Source organism: Gopherus flavomarginatus, chromosome 8 (genome assembly GCF_025201925.1).
Source record: "Gopherus flavomarginatus isolate rGopFla2 chromosome 8, rGopFla2.mat.asm, whole genome shotgun sequence".
In the NCBI taxonomy this organism is placed as follows: Eukaryota; Metazoa; Chordata; order Testudines; family Testudinidae; genus Gopherus; species Gopherus flavomarginatus.
The window spans coordinates 17608459-17627757 of NC_066624.1; the positions used below are offsets into that span (position 1 = coordinate 17608459).

At 44.0% G+C, this 19299-nt stretch overlaps 1 protein-coding gene across 1 annotated transcript in view; it reads right to left on the reverse strand.

Annotated features, from left to right (window-relative positions):
- Positions 1-11291: 11291 nt before the first annotated feature.
- The window catches only part of LOC127056530 (synaptotagmin-like protein 4), a 66861-nt gene continuing 58853 nt past the window's right edge, over positions 11292-19299 (reverse strand). The window contains exon 17 of the mRNA XM_050964483.1: positions 11292-15415. Within this exon, the coding sequence (XP_050820440.1) occupies positions 15270-15415 (146 nt within the window). The 3' untranslated portion in view covers positions 11292-15269. The remainder of the gene's footprint in view (positions 15416-19299) is intronic.

The window sequence follows — 19299 nt, forward strand, 5'->3', positions numbered from 1 at the left end:
GTTAGCAGTAATACTCGGCACGTATCCATTGTATTGTACCCAACAATTTCAAAGCATTTTGCAAATGTGAATTAAGCCTTACAACAGATCTCGCTGCTTATCACTATTTTTTCACACTTCGCCTCCCCCCATGTGTGTCCTACATTTGGACATTTCAGAAGGCTAGTGAATCTAATGTTACAGTTATTATTAGTCATTATTTTAGAGCACTTCAGCGTGTATTAGCCACTTTAAAGCATTTCTGAAAGACAAAGACCTTGCCTCTGTCCTTACAGGAGTCCTAGTGCACAACAGCTGAAGGCCATGGCAAACAAAAGAGAAGGGATGAGTATGGCAAGGGTTACAATAATAAAACCACTTGGTTACTCAGCTGCAGGCAAATGGACAGCTCCAAGGTTGCTAGCGTGTGCCTGAATTAACTTATTTTCTGTAGATGAAACAAGAAGAAATGTACCTACGAGAACTATGAAGAAGGAGGAGGTGGCATCATGATCTGGGACTGGGAGGATGCTCCACTAGAAAGAGGGATAAATGTGAAGGTGGGTGAAGCTAACAGAGTCCCCAGACCTGGTATGGTGGATGTGGCAGGTAACTGCAAAGGAACCAGGGCTGAGTTCACAGTCTGATCACTGAGCTCCAGTGTGGCTTTCTTCAATGTCAGGGGACTGAATCTCAAGGAATTCCTTGAGCATCAGGGCCTGTATTTCCCAACAGACAAGCCAGTAGGGTCACAGGAAATATCCTTATTTTTATTTCCTTCAGACACATGAATATAGATGACTATAAACGGCATGACTAGGCAGCCCAGACCTTAATTAGTAGCAACTGAGAAAGCAGAAGAAAACAAGAGCCTCAGAGAAATTTTGTTCTGGGGCAATTTTGGAAGGTGATAAAGCTGGTGCCTAAAAGAAACAAAAGTGTGCAAAATACCTACTCGGACTAGCTAGCTAGAGTATGTGAATATTTGCAGTCAAGTCAGTAATCTGCAGAGCGCATAAATGGACAGGAGAGATCTTAACAGTGCCACATAGCGTATCAATGATATGTGGATTAAAAAAAACCTTTCAGGACTCTTTCCCATTACTGTAATGACAGAGTGCTGAAGGAATTCTTTTAAAAAAAAATCCCATTCTAGAGGTCAGCGGAAGATTAGTGAACTGCATAGTTCAGCCTACGGCAGAAAGTTTCAAGGCTGCCCTGAGGCACCATTCACATCAGCACACCTGGAGAAACCTTTGGCACTAAGCTAGCAGCCAGTGTGATGCAGGGTTCCTTGCTAGCGCCCTTCATGTCCCACACACTATCTCTTTAACATGAACCTGGAAAGCCTCATGCCAGCTTTGAAAATGGCCTCAAGCCACATTCGTGAAACCAGCTTAGCACATTGGCAAAAAAGGGGCTAGCTTCTTCCCTCATTTTTGCCCTGGCAGCCCATGAAATCAAAGGGTAGGAACAAGGCCAGCATTTGGCTCAAACTAATGGATGTGCCTCAGAATTGGGCTGCCAGTTAACCACTCGCAGGACCTCTCCAGTGCTGGCAGAGCTGAACAGTTGTGTAGTGCAGCCTAGGGTCAAGGCCCCTCTGCCGGGTGGACGGGGCTTACCATGTAGGCCTGGCTGTAGCTAAAACATACATTTGTTTGCTGAGAGCCTCTTTAGGCTACAGAGGACATGCCTTACTCAGAAACTTGTTTTAAGACAGGAAAATCCAAGGGCCTGAGGAGAGGCCCTTTTTCTGGCTACTCTGCAGCATGGCTGCGGCTTTGTGTGTATTTTGCAGGGAGAGGGCTTTGAAAATGCAATTCTAGCCCCGTTTCAAGTCTGTGCTGGGCTCATGTTGCTGTGCCACTCCAGAGGCAGCTGCACGTTAGTGAAATTAAGCACTGATAGCTAGATAGTTTCAAAGCCAGTTTAAACACCTAACATCAATTACAATGGGAAGCAAGCCTCTGAAGCCCATAGGCACCGCTGAAACGTTCTGCCCTAATCCTTAACTCTCACATTGCATTTTTCATACATAGTTTGCTTTATGATCCCCATTTTGCAGATAAGGAAACAAAGCCAGAGTGCGCTAGCAGGACTTGCTGTATCTCCTACAGCAAGACGTGCTATGTCTGTTCTTCCCCACTGTGGCAGGGCCTAGCTAGCTATCTTCTGGGCAAGATGCCCCTGCCAGCAGCCATTTGCAGGAGTTACTCTGCATCTGTCTGTAAAGTGCTAACACCTGTGCGTATGGTAGCGGAGTTCTGCCTCTTGCTGCAGCTGCCCTGCACTCCTGCCTTGGAACTGAGTGTGGAGGGGTACAGCGGGGAGGGGAGCAGTAGTTCCATGGCATAACCTCCTTCCCGCCAGATCCTGTGCATGGGGCAGGGCTTGCTCTACTCTGATCCCAATGGATATCCCCACAGGAGATAACACTGTGCCAGGCAGCACTGACACAAGCCCTGGGCCTGTACTGCCTTTGGGGAGGGAGCGGAGCTGAGGGAGTTGTGCACGAGCTGCTATCTCTGCAGAGGGGCTGGTGCATGGCAGGGCTGGATCATTCCTTTCCCTGCCAAAGCCTGGCATGCATTGGGTTTGGAGGCTGCCCACTCAGGCTCCTCGCTGGGCCCCAAACTCCCTCCCTGAGGCCGCCCCTCTCTCTCTCTCACACACACACACACACACTCTCTCTCTCTCTCTCTCAGGCAGGTAAGACACTGGGAATCTCTCCTGCACTGAAAGCTGAGTGAGTTTTCCTCCTCGCCCACCACTAATAAGATAAATCAACTGATGACTGAAAATAGCACAAGTGAATTGTGACTAACTAGCCAGTCACTGAAGGGCGTGTGTGTAAATCCTTTTGCTCCTCGGCCATGCAATGGGGTAAACACCAACCACTGGGGGTTGCATCTGCTCTTCCCTCTGCAAACTGGGCAGCTTTGCTGGCCATGAACTGGAGCTCCTGGACCATGCACCCTAACAGCCTGAAAGCCCCTGAAGCTGCTGATTGAACAGCCTGCCCCCCGCTGCCAGTCTCCCTCCCAGTTCAAAATTCAGCCAACTCTGCCGCTCATTGCAATATAGTGGGTGCAAGTGTTTGATCGGCTGGTACGTAGCTGCACAGAGCTCCTTGGATGGCTCCTTTGTTGCTGGCCCTGCAATTGCACTGTGGCGGAGACCTGGCCACGATGGGGCAGTGATAGGCATTGCTATTCGGTGTAGCCCTGAGAGAGGTTGTAATGAAGCGGCAGATGTCTTTACATCCCACACTGCATCTGGCGCTCGCAGAATCTTCAGACCACGCTTGTTGTAAAGTTACCCAGTCTACAAACAATGAGCCTGTCTGAAAACCCAGCCCTGTTGCCTCTGGACATGACTCAGTGTAGCAGACGGGCAGGGGCTGAGCCAAATGGTAAAGGCAGTGGGGAAAAATTCACACTTGCTGTCTTGCCGCATTCTTGCTGCGAACAAGGAGGGGCTGTCACAAGAGTCACACCGCTCTGCCATTTCAGCAGCAGCTTTGAGCTGCTGGGGAGTGCATTGCTTGTCTCAAACTGCACTCAGGGGACAGGGGCTAAGAGGTCCTTTTGGCACAGGGACCACCCCAGAACTGCCTGTTCACTCAGGCCCCAATCCTGCTCTCCTCGGCCTTCATGGGAGCAAGAACAGGTCTGAGGCACCACAGATGCAGAAGACATCTTACAAGTAAATAAGAAGCGAACGTTTCATGCTCACAAGAGAGAACCAACACGGAGCATAACTAGGGGGCCCATTACTCACCTGTAAATGAAAACGCCCCCCTCCCCCACCTCAAATGAACATTTCTCATTGCAACCAAATAAATCCCCCAACTTCCCAGCGGTGGAAGCCTCTGCTTTGGCTGTCGTCTCATCATTAAGCACACTCATCCTGCGAATGTCCAACCATGTGTCAGCACAGAGTGCCACCACTCAACTAATGGTGTTCCAGAGAGCCAAACAGCTGGCAAAGGTGCGCTGGAGAGTCCAGATTTTCCTGCGGCGGTGACACATGGTAAGTGCTATGGGAACATGTTTATGGAAGGTATTTGTGCTGAAAATGTAAACAGGTCCATTCTGAATGTCTCTTGCTGCTACTGTGTGGTGTTGTAGCCATGTTGGGCCCAGGATATTAGAGAGACAAGGTGGGTGAGGTAATAGCATTTATTGGACCAACTTCCGCTGATGAGAGAGACAAGCTTTCAAGCCACACAGAGGTCTTCTTCATGTCTCAAGAGAAGAGGAAGAGTTCTGTGTAAGCTCAAAAACCTGTCTCTCTCACCAACAGAAGATGGTCCAATAGATATTTCCTCACCCACCTTGTCGCTCAGATGGCTCGTTGTGAGATTAGCAAGCAGCTGTGCTGTAGCAATTCTCCTCAGCTAACACAGCCCTCTGGCAAAGGAGAAGTCTCTCCGATTTAGGAACACTATACATACTTTAATGAGTCCAACAAGCGTGTCCCCACCATTCTATAAATAACTTGCTGTCTTTTCCCCAGAGACTGTTGAGCTGCAAGTTAGCTCACGCAATGGCCAGAATTGGTGCCTGTGTTACTCTTCCTGTGGCGAGTGCTAATGGGAAACGCCCATTTTCTGAAATGAAGTTGGTTTTTCTAGGTGAGGCGCAGCAAGGGATAGATGATCCTGGGAACACTTTCACACATGCATACCTATGTCACATGAGTAGTTCCATTGGCTTCAAAGGGCCTACTCCAGGGAGCAGAAACAAACAGGTGTGTATAGCTTTGCAGGCTCAGAAACTTATGATTAATGGCATGAGCAGCTACAGTGTTTCTTAAGCTTTTCCATTCTGTGGCACCCTCCCACCCCATAATACAACATCTAGCCAGCGAAAATAGGAGGGTGACATGATGCCCCCCCCTCCGCCCCACCCTCTGAAACCTGTTTGTGATACCCTGAGAACCCATGATCTGCTATCACTTTATGATGCTGCTGAGACACTAACTTCTGAGTTTAATGCTTCTGTTTAATAACATTTACTACAGTATTTGGAAGTGGTTTGAAAATTAATTTAAATGGTTGATTAATAAAAAAGCAGAATTATAATTGCCACTGCTAAATTGACAAAACTTCGTTGACGATGCACTTTTTAAAAAGAACGCTGCAAAAACAGGGCTTATATTTTCCCCCCAGAAATTTTAGCATAAACACAAGAATGTGGGGAGATGCCACACTGATATCACCACCTCTAGGCAGACCTGTGCTAGGCTAGCTGTGAAAACGAGGGGCCCAGCGAAGAGCTGCCAGGGTCAGAGCTCATTTCTGAGCACTCTTTTACATTGCTTTGCTTTTAAATTTGTTAATTATGCTAGTAACATTTGCGGGTGGTGTCTGGACCCCACTGAATGCTGGGGCGGAGGGAGGGCCTCACCCCAGGGCTAGCCCTAAAGAAGTGTTCATGGAGTCTGCTCCTGCAATTAGTGCTTACTCCGGTGGGATCACTCAAGTGAGTAAAGGTTTGTGGGTTGGGGCCTTTGACAGCCCAGACGGGCTCCATTCTGGGGGAAGCACACACATTTAATCACCCTGGTCAAAAAGCTAGGAGTGAACTCCTGGCTCCCTCAAAAGGGAGAGTTTTGCTTCAGTGGGGCCATGTTATCCTTGTGGTACCTCCGATGTTGTGGCTTGATTGGCCACCATGTGCCTCTCAAGCAATGAGAACACATCTGTCACTGAAAGGGCAGTAAGTACTGTTGGTAGCGCTGTGATCGTTTGAAAAGGGAGTTTCCTTTTAGAAGGAAACCACTGTCTTTGTCTCCGTTACAACACGGCCCATTGTGGCAGTGCGGTAAAACCCTATCACCACAAGCAGAGGCGCTATTGACCCATGGGCAGTGATGGCTAAAGGCCAGAGCCCCAGCCAGGAACTCAGCACTGATAGTTACTAGGACCCTTTGCTCCAAATATTGTACCATTTAGCCATGATTTATGGCCCTCATAAACAGCCAGTGCTTTTTACACCCACTAATTGGCAGCTGGGGATTTAAGCCATCTCCAGTCTGATGGCAGAACTACAACAGGAATACATGAAACCCTGCTAGGCACCGTACACGCCATGCAATTTTAATGCTCTTTTGGTTTCCAAGGATACTGAAAAATAAAATCAATCAAGCATACATTTCTGCAGTGCTGTTTGTGCATGAGCCTCACAATACAGCACTCTGCTCACAACGCCACCTGGAAAAGTGAAACTTTATTATTAAATGTAGCTTTTCTAAGGACTAGAATAACCAGACTCCACAACTGGGAAACACCGGACCTGATTTTGATCGCTTTTTCACCAATTTAACACTGGTGCCTTCCATGGAGTTACACCTGATTCACACTGCTGAGAGATCAGCGTCAGGCCTACAGGGACAAGCCGTGGTGAGGCTATGTGCTTTGAGGGCTGATTCTCCACTGCCTTGGATAGTCAGTTACACCCACTCAGATTACACCCACTAAGCAGTTAGGCTGCTAAAGCTGTACCTTACACTAGCTCTTTCTTTGGACCCTGAGTCTCCTTTCACTTACATGAAACTCCATGGGATTTCATCCTGGTATACACTGGTGCAAATCACAGCAGAATTGGGCCCTATGTAGCTACTGACCAACCATCTGCTGGTGCATTGTAGACAAATAGATCAATGTGCTGGATTTGATTAAAATTAACTATCTGCAACAGACAATTTATGAGCTAGTTACACAAGTAAATCCCCTGTTAAATTAGACACGTCCTGGCAGCTGTGACTCCAAGACCGATTACAGTACTGACAGACTGGCAAATGTTCGTACACAAGACGCGCCAACTGTTGCATCCTATTGTGAAAGCCAGAAGCAGCAGGACAATGTTAAGAGGATTATTATTTCGACGACACCAACAGTTTGCAAGGCCTTTATTGACAAGTATGAAGACAATGGTACAAGGGAGCCCTAAAGCAACTGAGAATTGAGCCCACAGACTCCACTAAACTTACTGTGTTTTTTTTTTAATAAAGAGCATTTTATGATGGTTAAAGGTGCCAGAGTGGCAGCCCTGGAGCCTGAAGGGCTCATCTCGTCCCAGGACAGGTATAACGCGCTGTCTCTTGTTAAAGTGCTATAACTTATTGTATGGTGCCCTGCCATACAGAGTGCAGCGTACGTTTTAGTCTAGCCCTATTAGTCAAATAAAGGAAGGCCTCACTGTATGTTTTCTCAAAAAGAGCCCCAGGCTCCCTAGCAAAACACAGATGTCCCTGAAAAATGAATTAACAACCGTTGCTCAGTGTATTGCAGGTGTGAGGGCGGGTCCCTTATTTCAGAGTATGTTCAAAAGGGCATACAGGCTGATTGGTCTATGTGGCAGTTTTCCCATTCAAGGATTCCAGCTGGCCAGCTAAAACTCAGATTACTGAGCAGAGCACAGTCTCTGTCAGGAATATTATGCCCTTGTATGCCTGCAGGTCTTTCCTGTGAGCGCACAGGATCTCTTCATACATAAACGCAGCCCCATACATCAGGAAAAATTAATAATGAAGGGCGGGGAGGGTGCAGCAAGTTTTCTCTGTGCAGCCTGCCTTTAGCTCTTTAGAAAATGGTTCTATGGTTTCCCCTCTGAGACTTGCCATCAATCACTTGTTTAGAGCTGGAACGCTACTTTGGCTTGCTGGCAGCCTGCAAGGTCAGCTTAGGGATGCTGCACGTACAGAGTCTGATTTTGTGCAGCTGAAGCCAATGGCAGGGTTGCAATGCACTGTGAATGGGAGAACAATGCAGTTGGCCTGTGTTTTGAAATCCTGGGCTGAGCCTACACACAACACATGATTATTCCATCAGTTACATTTTTATTGGAAGCTCAGCTACTTGGTTTGACACAGTATTGGGGTTTTGTGGCTGTGTGTATTAATGTGTTTCCATTTTACAAACGGCGTTGTAAATAATGAATTCCAACAGAAGGCCTGAAAAAAAAATGCCTTTAGGTTTAGCCAGCAGAGCTTTGTACTTTGGTCTTCCACCTTGTGCCTTTAGACAGGCCATTAAAACACAGCGAGTAAGCCTAATTCTGACCCATGAGAGAGCATTCATTGCCATGAAGGCATGGCAGAGCCAGCTGTGCACCTTTCTGGTTTAATAAGAAAATATTTGCCTGCTTATTTAAACCCATTGCCCAGCTCAATGGCTGTGCCACAGATTGCAGATGTGCTAAGTAAGCCGGCAAAGACGTGAGCCTTTGTTACATTTTTGATTAACCTGATTGTATTATGGTAGCATGAAGCGGCACCAAATAATAAATGTTGACCCTGCCCCCCCCCTTAGGGCCTGATCCTGACTTTATTAGGGGTGGCAGAAACTCAGCACTTCCCAGGACTGGGCCCTTACTGCTTGGCTTATTGTTTAGGCTCCTAACCTGATGCATGTGCAACAGTGCTAAGCCGAACTCAGAGTCTGATCCGCTGCCCACTACAGTCCATGGCAAATCTTCCATTAGCCTCAGTGGACTGATTCAGGCCCTCAGCCCACGGTTCTGCGGTGCTGGTGGGATGGGAGGGTGCCCAGCAGAATCCCTGCTTGTCTTGTTCCAAATGTTCATCTTTGCTGGGCACCTGCCACCCATACTCTTGGTTAGATTTTACCAGTTGAATCCAGGGAGAAGTTCACCTGCCTGAACATTGAATAGAAGCCAAAAAAGGATGTGACCCAGGGTTATTAAACAAATCTGCTGTACCAGCCAACTCAGGAGCTCTGCCAGGCCCAGCCTGTGCCCCTCAGCAGAGTAATGAGATCATATCTCCATCCTCCATGGGTGTTTTTTCCTCCCTAGGACTCCAGTTCTGCCTAGCTCCCTGGTTTGTTTGGTAGTCAACTCAAGGCTCTGATGAGCAGTAAATACTCATTTGTGCTGGGGAAGGGTGGAGGAGCATGCTTGGCTTGAGAAATGCTGTGCTAAATCTGTGAGCTACAATACTTCCTATGGGGCTGGCTGTGATCTGAGAAACATGCGTGGGAGAATAATCAGGATTGACTGAAAGGGGAAATGAGAAGCATGACAAACCTTGTAGCAGATATGAGTAGCCAAGCTGAGAGGTCAGATGTATGCAGCTCTCTCTGCCATCTCTTCTCCCCAGGTCAATTATTAATCGTTACTATTTACCAAGGGACAGTTACGTATACCTTAATATTGGTTAACATCATATACCCCAACCATCCCCTGGCTTCAGGGGGGCTGTTCGTGGAGTGAGGTGAGGCGGGGAATAAGAATCTGCTCATATTGTTTATGGGAATGTGTACAATATGGAATCATAGAGATGGAGGGTGGGAAGGGACCTTGCAAGGTCATCAAGTCTAATCTTCTGCAATGTGGCAGAACCAAGTGATCCTAAACCATCCATCACAGGTGTATGTCCAACCTGTTCTAAAAAATTTCCAGTGTTGGGGATTCCACAACTTCCCTTGGGTGCCTATTTCAGAGCTTAACTACCCCTACTGTTAGAAAGTTTTTCCTATTGTCTACCCTAAATTTTCCTGGCTGCAGATTAACCTCATTACTTCTTGTCCTATCTGCAGTGGACATGGAGACCAATCAATCCCCATCCCCTTTATAACATCCTTTAGCACATTTGATGACTGTTATCTTTCCTAAAGTGTTGCATCCAGAATTAGACACAATACTCCAGCTGACACTGTGCTGAGGAGAGCGGGACAATTACATCCCATGTCTTACATGCAACACTCCTATTAATACACCCCACAATGAGATTAGCCTTTTTTGCAGCTGTATCACATTGATGACTCCTATTCAATCTGTGATCCACTCTAACCCCCAGATCTTTCTTTGTCTAGTCAGTTATTCCCTAAGTTCTAATTGTGCACGTGATTTTTCCTTCCTAAGCATAGTTCTTGACATTTGACTGTGTTGAATTTCATCTTGTTGATTTCAGACCAGTTCTCCAATTTGTCAAGGTTGTTTTGAGTGCTAATCCTGTTCCCCAAAGTGCTTGCAACCCTCTCCCACCTTGGTGTCATTTGCAAGTTTTATAAGCATATTCTCCTCTCTCTCATTCAAGTCATTAATGGACATATTGAACGAATAGCAGACCCAGGACTGACCCCTGAAAGATCCCACTATATACACTCTCCCAGTTTGAGAGTGAACTATTGAGAACTGGTATTTGAGAACGATCTGCCAATAAATTGTGCACCTACGTTATAGTAATTTAATCTAGAGCACATTCCCCTTGTTTGCTTATGAAAATGGCCTGTGGGACTGTATCAAAACCTTACTAAAACCAAAATGATCACATCTACTCCTTCCCCCCAATCCACTCAGCCAGTAGCCTTGTCGAAAAAGGGAAATTAGGTTGGTTTAGCAAGGTTTGTTTTTGACTAAGGCATGCCGGCTATTCCTTCTAACTCAATTATCCTCTAGGTGCTTAGCAATTGATTGTTCAATTATTTGCTCTCCTATCTTTTCCTGGTATTGAAGTTAGGCTTACTGGTCTATGATTTCCCGGGTCCTCTTTGTTCCCCTTTTTAAAGATAAGTACTAGGTTTGCCCTTCTCCAGTCCTCTAGCACCTCCAAAAGTTCTTAAAGATAATTGCTAATGGTGCCAAGATTGCTTCAGTTAATTCCTTAAGTACCCCAGGATGAATTTCATCAGGCAAGGCCCCTGAGGCCTGATGTTTTCTAGACATATAAGAGCACATCATGGAGGAGCCCAGACCACATACAGATGGAATCTCTGTTTCAGAAAAGGCTCCATCATTCAGTAGGATTTTGCCTGCTTGGTACTTTTGAAGCAGAAATTGTTACTGTGTCTGGCCTGATCTCACACCACTTTTATGCTGGTGTAGACGTCAATGGAGCTACTTGCCCTAAGATCCAGAATCAAGCTCACTGTCAAAACCCTGCATCTGAAAGTTGGCAGGAAAGGGTCAAAATCCAGATCTCAGTTACACTGATCTAATTGTCTTCTAGTGCTTTTTTCTGGCATTCACGAAATAGAACTAACTGCAGTGGGAACAGTGCTGCTCTGCAATGGCAATCTTCATGCCCAATGGTTGATGCTGAGTGTAACATACACTTCCCCTACCTTACGTCTTTGCAAATATATTTTAGTGTGACATTTTAACGAGTGACCCAGCGTGTTTCTGACAAGCTTCTTGACATCAGCTGCCACTGTGAACAACACAGACAGGGAACAATCCTCCTGCAAAAACCAAACATGACTAACATATCTTAGAGATGGGAAAAATGTAAATAAATAGGGGAGATGTTAGTAACTAAGAACAACTACACTGAATAAACACTTATCAGGCACTAAAGTGTGGTTTATTGATTTTGTTTCACACACAGAGGTCAGTTTTACAAATTCCTTTTGGTTTATTTAACCAGCCCACAAAATACAGTATTTCTTCTTTGAAATACATCTTATTACATAGATTTATGTTGTTGGGAGTCTACTAAATATTTCTCTCTTCAGTTTATAAGCTTCACAGTAAGATCAGTTTTGCTTTTCTCTGTCTTGGTCAAGATTAGAGCTGGGCAAATACTTTACTCAACAAATGTTGACTTTTCCTATCTAAGTACAGAAAGTGATTCCTTGAATACTCTTCAAGATTATTCACCGAATTATTGCTGGTAATCTGTCCAAAGATTGTTCATGAGCTGTATGCTCCAAGCAGTTGATTAACAATCTGACCAGGTCTGATTAGACACAGGTCACATGGTGTACTTGTCTCCTAACTGGAGGAGCAAAACTTCTTATAATCTGGCTTCCTCTGCACATCTTGCGATTGGTGAATTTAAAATTTGCTACTTGAGCAAAACACTCCTGCCTGTAAATTCACTCACAAGATATCTGCAAAAAGCAGATATGAAAGAGGCATGAGCACAAGTAAAGCACATTCTTTCAGGAAAGAAGAATGGTCATGGGGAGATTTTCCTGCAGAATTTTCCCAGCTCTAGTCAAGATATTAATTTTCATTTAAAAAAGGGCCAGATCCTGTAACCCACACACACAGGCCTACTCCGGACTATAGGATTACTTGTGCCCCACCAGTAACTGGGGGTTGCAGGATCTAGCCCTAAGGACCATAACTTCAGTTTCAGCTGCATGCAAAGACACACGTGACTTCAATGAAGTTGCATGTTTATATCCAGGGGAATTATGGACCTAAATATATTTACTATGTATAAGAAAAGCCCAGTCTCTTGAAGGGAGTTTGTTTAGTCCATCATACAAAAAAATAATAAATACAGTCCGAAGTCTTTTGGTCTGTTATTTCCAAATTAATCTGCAGCACATGTTAACATGTTAGCAGCCTATAACATTTAGATACTTTACCACTTACAGGTTGAATTCACAGATTACAAATGTCAATGTAAGACACATACCAATGGCTATTAACCTTTTATTTGCTACAGGTTCCTCCACTCCTATGTAGGACACTAACATGTGACAAAGTGCCTTGCATTTTTGCTGATAAAGTGCTTTCGTTTTATTAAGTGAAGCAGATATGGCCTCCTACATTACACATGACTACGCTACCACTGTATTACGCTTGGCTGTGTAATCTTTTAAGCTGATGTGCTAATAAATATAAAAAGCTTCTGAAATCAATCAGGGCTTAATTTACAAAAACAAAAAACAAAAACACCCCCCCAAAAACCAATGCAACCTTAAAACAAAACAAAAATATATAGATCACAATATCTTGGGCCAAACTCATCCAAACTTCGACACCAGGGATGAACTTGGTCCTATAACAATGATTATTTCACTTTGTTGGCACCATATTAGGAAAGAACTGAATCTTAGGTGTAGAGCTAATGCTAATATGAAATAAATACTTAAAGAGTAATTTGAAAAGTTCATGTGTGTGTAAACAGCGGTTTTGGCACATTCATCACAAATGTACAAACACTGTAAATTACTGAAAGGAAAAATAAAGTATGTATTTACATTATGGCCCAAAATGCTGATACTCATTATTCACAATAAATAGCACTTCACTCCACAGATAGTCCCACAGAAGTCAGTGGGACCACTCAGAGTAAGGTACTATTCAAACAGTAAGAGTATCAGAATCTGCTCCTATGTAAGCAGAAAATCAGTATGTTATAGGCCAGATTTTCATACTCGGGTTTAGTAGCACGTTAGCCAAGGAGTAATCTTCTCAACTTTGATAGCACTATCCATGGAGTAAAGCATTACTCAATGTAAAAGTATCTGAACCCACTCTGAGTAACTTCATTGAAGCCAACAAGGCTACTCAGGGTAGTAAAGTTAAGATTTTAAATTGAGCCAATCCCAACCATGGGGCCAATCTAGCTCCTTTTGTTCACACTTCAGAGACAGTCAATGGGATAATTTGTGTGAGTGAAGTGAACCAGATTGCAACTCAGACAATCTTTAGTATCTCTTTCTCTTCATTTGATCTTGTTTTCCTATGGGCTATTTCTTAGTGCTTCAACCCTACAGTTGGCCAACATTTTTCTAACATTAACTTTTGAACTTTTGTTTTACTAAAATGAATTTAATGAAAAGGCTACCTACATCAACTTCACTTTTCAGGGTTTGTGAAAAAAAAGTGTCTTGATATTAATAAAAATGTTCTCTATCACTTATGACCTATTTTTTGGTAAATTGAAAGTCTGTGGTAATCTAAGACAGGTGCTTTGGTAAACAAATAATTAAAAAAATGGGAAATTAAGAAATCCACAAAACCAAAAAAAGAGATCAGTTTCGAACCCTTCAAAAGGTAAACAAACTTCAACTGTTTTCATGATTTCCCTCCACATTTCTCAAACCAGCTCTACTCAGCCTTGCAAATTGCTATTAAAGGCCAGATATCTAGAGCAGAAATTTCTCGAAGAGTAACCACTCTGGACGAGGCAAGTATGATTCTGTTTAGTGTGGCATTGCCTCTATTTTATTTTGTATATATCATTACTCAGGCCATACTAACGATAGGTATAAGGAGATCATTTGGTACCTGAGGGAAATCATTCTATTTAATCAGAATATGTACATTTAAAGAGGAAATTACAAAGCTGCATTTAAAATTGTTGCAAAATCTCTATTGAAATGACTGGATAGATGCAAAATTCCTAAAAGCTGCTATTTAATGATAACACCAACACAGACTGCAACTTGTTGTCATCAGTCAAGAGAAAGGAAGGAAGATCAAAGAAATAGCCAGAGGTACAGGGAGCAGTGGAATATTTCACCAGCTCTTTTTACTATGTAACCTGTTACTTTGGTTCAGTATGTACAGTCATGGAATACTTACTTTTCCCATCAGGTCCAAAAATCTCCCTCCTCTCCTTGGCTGCAGTTTTGATCTTTCTTGATACACCTTATATGTCTGACAGAAAGGCTGCTTGCTTGCTACACATCTTAATTTCATACATGTTTTATGTACACAAGGTATTTGAAAGAACTGATTTGGCCCAGCAGTGATTTAATCATATTTTGTATTTGGCAGAGTGCAAACTAATTTATATTCCACTGCAGTTTTCCTTTAAGTAAGTGACTTGCCCAAGATCACAGAGGAAGTTTGTGGCAGGGTTGGGAATAGAACCTGTATCTACTGAGTCCTGGGCTGGTACATTAGCTGAAAGACCATCATTCCTTGTTTCCAAATAAAAAAACAGTATGGAATTAAATTTATTGAATTCTTCTCTGATATCTTAGTCATGTTGCTACATTGTCTGCTCCAAACAGTCCTCTTTCTGCAGGTTCACCTTGGATCTCAAAGCAATCTAAACTGGATTTTTCCTCTGAGTCATAGCCACATTATCAGTGACAGATGGAAAAGTTCCATTTTGAGATGATGCTTGCAATCCTGCATCCAGTATGAAGCGTACCACTTGAAAGGGAACATGGATAATGCCAAGCTGCAGCTTTTTTACAACTGTCTCACTGCACAGAAAAACAGCACAAAATCCAGTAACAAAATAAACCCTGTATAAAAAAAAATTTACACTTCTTCCCTGCTAATGTACTGAGAGTCTAATGAAATCTAAGATAGAGCATATAAATGATTAACAAAAGTAACCATTGGCCTCTTGCTAAACTGATGCTATGCTTGATCTTAGCATCTTCTAAATCCTCTATGGGGGGATTAAAACCACTTAGCACCTACCATCTTTAAAGCACAATGCAATCATTATCTAATTAACCTGACACCTCTGCAGGTAGCGGAGAGGCTCCATTTCCTGGTCACAGGGAGCTTCCCAATTCTAATGAATATGCTCATAGTTTTAATTGTACGACAGAAGTTTCATTTCAGTTTCCTCCTCCCTGCCAGTGAGCGCAGCGGCAGTGATCCTTCAATCCATTCATTGGAGGCTGACATCATTTCCTGCCAAAAGGCCACTTCCTCCTGCGTGGAGTCCATCCAGTCCACGGAGATGCCATAGCTAGTGCCTTAGAAAGAACAAAGAGGAGGTGATCATGGCAAGAGCTGCAGAAGAGGTTTCTATTACATGCAAAAATATTTAAATGTAATCTAGTCCTTCATTGGGGGTCCAATCCAGAGGAGTACTGAGCACCCTGAACACTTATTGTTCCACTGCTGAGACTGTGAATGTCAGGCCAAAGCCAATTTAAGTGCCCAAAGTCAGAAGTCCCTTAAACGCAATTTGCAAAGAAAAATTATATTGGGCTCATGCCTTTCTTGATGCATAAAGAAGGCCTAAAAGTTGTGTTTTTAAAAAGAACTTGGTGTGTGTGTGTGTGTGTGTGTGTGCGTGTGCGCGTGCGCGTGTGTGTGTGTGCGTGTGTGCGTGTGCGTTGTGGTTTGCCTGTTTTAGACCAGCAATTCATCGCTTGTCTACCTTGGAAGCACTAGTGAAATGATGGTATCACAAGGTTTCAAAAGACTGAAAGCGCTAATAAGAGAAGGGATTTTTTTAATCAGGCTGTTGAAAACCTTTGGGTGTTGTTAAATGTGTATTAACACCAATGCTTAATGAATATTTTGTAGAAAGGATACTGTTAAATCTTTAACAGCCCTACTTTAATTGACTCCTAAGACCTCAGAATGCATACATGCGGAGGCCCCAGGGCTTGGAGCAAAACAAGTGAACACCAGACTTGACATTCCTGATATTTTAAAAGGTAAAAATCCAAGCAGGAAAAAAAAAAAAGTTTAAAAAACTTGTGCCTTTTTTTGGGGGGGGTGGGGGGCCATATTATGTGGCTGTCATCACCATTCATCATCTTTTACCTTTATACTATATCCCTTTCCACCACACGCCATTTGATTCCTCCGTATAAGCTCTTACCCTGCAAACACTTTACACACATGTAATTTTAAGCACACAAGTAGCAGCCCCATTGAAGTCAACAGAATTACCCATTTGCTTAAAGTTATAACATGCTTAGTGTCTGCAGGATTGGGCCATATAACATGAACATTTTGGGCAAGGACTGCCTCTGTATGTTTACACAGTGCCCAAGATAACCGGGACCCAATCCAAACTTGGGCCTCTGGGTGCTAGTGTGAGATAAAATGATAAACAGATAACAGTGAAGCAGCAAAATAAGGATCAAGCCCAATTTCTCCAAAAGCTTCCTTTAAAACGTACAGACCTTTAACAGGGAGGCAATGAAGATTGACATCACTGTGATTTTTAGATGTGATTAAAATTGTGAATTTGGTGTTTTGTTTTGTTTTTAAAAAAAGGATAAAAAAAGTGTTCAAGCAGCAACAGTTGTTTTTGCTACAAAATACAAGCATACTTTAAAGATGCATCAAAATATGAATGTGAATGAACAAAGATTTTTTAGGACTCATTCAGAATATGACTGAATCCTGGGGCATTCTCTCTGGTAGCAATCCAGAGCTACACTCTGGCCTACATTTCTTTCATATAGGAATCAAGTTTCTGATACTGTAAGAATGTGTACATTTAATTCCAATTCAATGACTCTGGCAATTCTCATTTACCTAGCACTTGGCTTTAAGTTCAAACAATAATCAATTTGTAAGCATCAGAGGATAATAGGGTGATAAGTAGCAGCCAACATGGATTTGTCAGGAATAAATCATGCCAAATCAACCTAACTGCCCTCTTTGACTGGGCTACTGGCTTAGTGCACAGGGTGAAGCAGTAGACTCGACAGATCTTGACAGGGCCGTCCTTAGGATTTATGGTGCCCAAGGTGGGATTATTAAGCTGGTGCCCCTGTGCCTGTCTTGCTCTTAGCAACACAAACATAAGCATACACTATTGGAAAACTTGCCACATGCATGTTATTAAAACCAGTTTAACTTAATTAAGCACACTGTAATGCTGATGGACTAGCACTAAAGAGGTAGCACTATAGAAAAAATTCTGATTTGACAGAATGATGCAAATAATATAATTTTTTTAATTTGTCAACATTTTATTGGAAATTCATATGAAGAGGTATAGAAACAAGGATTTGCTTTTAATTAAAAGCAATCTTTCTGGCATGTTTGGCTGCAAAATCAGTAATAATGTCATTGTCTGACAAAGACAAAGTGATGTCTTGTTTGATTGCAAGACTAGCAAGACCAATCAAGTGTTCCTGACTCCTTGTAGAGCGGAGATAGTTTTTAATGAGCTTCAGTTTTGAGAAACTCCGTTCTCCTGATGCTGCTGTTACAGGAATTGTCAGTAGAATATGAGTGGTAATGTACACATTAGGATATATGTCAACAAGTTTGCTGGTATGAGTAATCTGTACAATGTCCATCATCGATTTTGCACGTCGCACTATTGATGACAGTGTACTCAATTCTTCATACAGTTCAAGTCCATTTAAATCAAAACGATCGCTGTGCTTCAGGAGGCTCTCTAGGTCAGGGGTCCCCAATGCGGTACCTGAGGGTGCCATGGCGCCCGCTGGGGCCTCTCAGTGCACCCGCGTTCTGGCCGTCGGACAAGCATCCACCAAAATGCCACCAAAATTCGGCGGCATTCCGGCAGCAACGCCTCTGGGTGACTCCGCTTGCTGCCAACAAGCAGCGTCATCCAGAGGCATCGCCACTGAAATGCCACTGAATTTTGGCGGCATTTCGGCAGATGCTCGTCCACCCCCACGGTCCTTCATCTGGCGCCCACCAGACGAAAAAGGTTGGGGACCACTGCTCTAGGTTCTTGCACTTTGTCATTAGTTGCTCTTGTTTTCCTATTTCGTTGAATTTAGTCCTGCTCAGCCCACCTACCAGCTGAGTGAATGGAACCCCAGGCCGATAGCGGGTTGAGTGGCTCAGCCAGGGTATCAGCCGCCGGCCTGCTCAGCCCGCTGCCAGCCTGGGGTTCCCTGGGGGTCCCCAGGACAGCAGTGGCTGCTGAGTGGGGCCGGTGGCCGGGACCCCGGGTGGCAATGGGGCAGCAGCTGGAACCCCAGAGCAGTGGCGGGCTGAGCCGCTCAGCCCACCGCTGCATGCCACCAAAAATCAGCTCGCGTGCCACCTTTGGCACGTGTGCTGTAGGTTGCTGATCCCTGCTCTATACATTAGTAAGGAGATGAGCATATTACAGTTGTTGGAGGGCTCTATTTAGCAGTAACAGGGCTATAGGAAAGTCAGTCAACATTTTTTGTTTCTCTGATGAAAACTGGCCCACTCCCTTTCCCATACCAAACACAAATAAGTTGTCACAAATAATTGTCAACAACTTAATTTTCTGTTTTTGGCTAAGATATTGATTTTTTTAAAAAAAATATTGAAATTGAATTCAGGATTGTTAGCAAGCATTTTTGGTAAACAAATTTGTTAAATGACAATCTAAATGGCAACATAGCACTGCTTTCATGCTTGGCTCACCCCCGGCCTGCTGGTCCAACAGCTGCAGTAGAGGAGGAGATAGGTGGAAAACTGCAGGACCCCAAAATCCACCTCTTTGAGTGCAGAGTGGCAACAGCAGCAGCAAACTCTTAGGTCTGATCACATGCCAACGGGCACCACCGCCAGCCCAACAGACCATGGTGAAGTTAGCACAGCATCTGATCTCAGAGACGGGGCACCCATGGAGCCACAGCAGCTCATCCTGCCCTGTGCAGCTCTCCCCCGGATGAGATGGATCGCTGCCAGTCCGGGGGAGAGACGCACTCCCTAGCTAGGGTGACCAGATCCAGATATCCTGATTTTATAGGGCCAGTCCTGATATTTGGGGCTTTGTCTCATATAGGTACCAATTACCCCCACCTAGGGTGACCAGACAACAAGTGTGAAAAATCAGGATGGGGGTGGGGGGAATAGGCGCCATGTAAGAAAAAAAAACTCAAAAATTGGGACTGTCCCTATAAAATCAGGACATCTGCTCACCCTACAGATG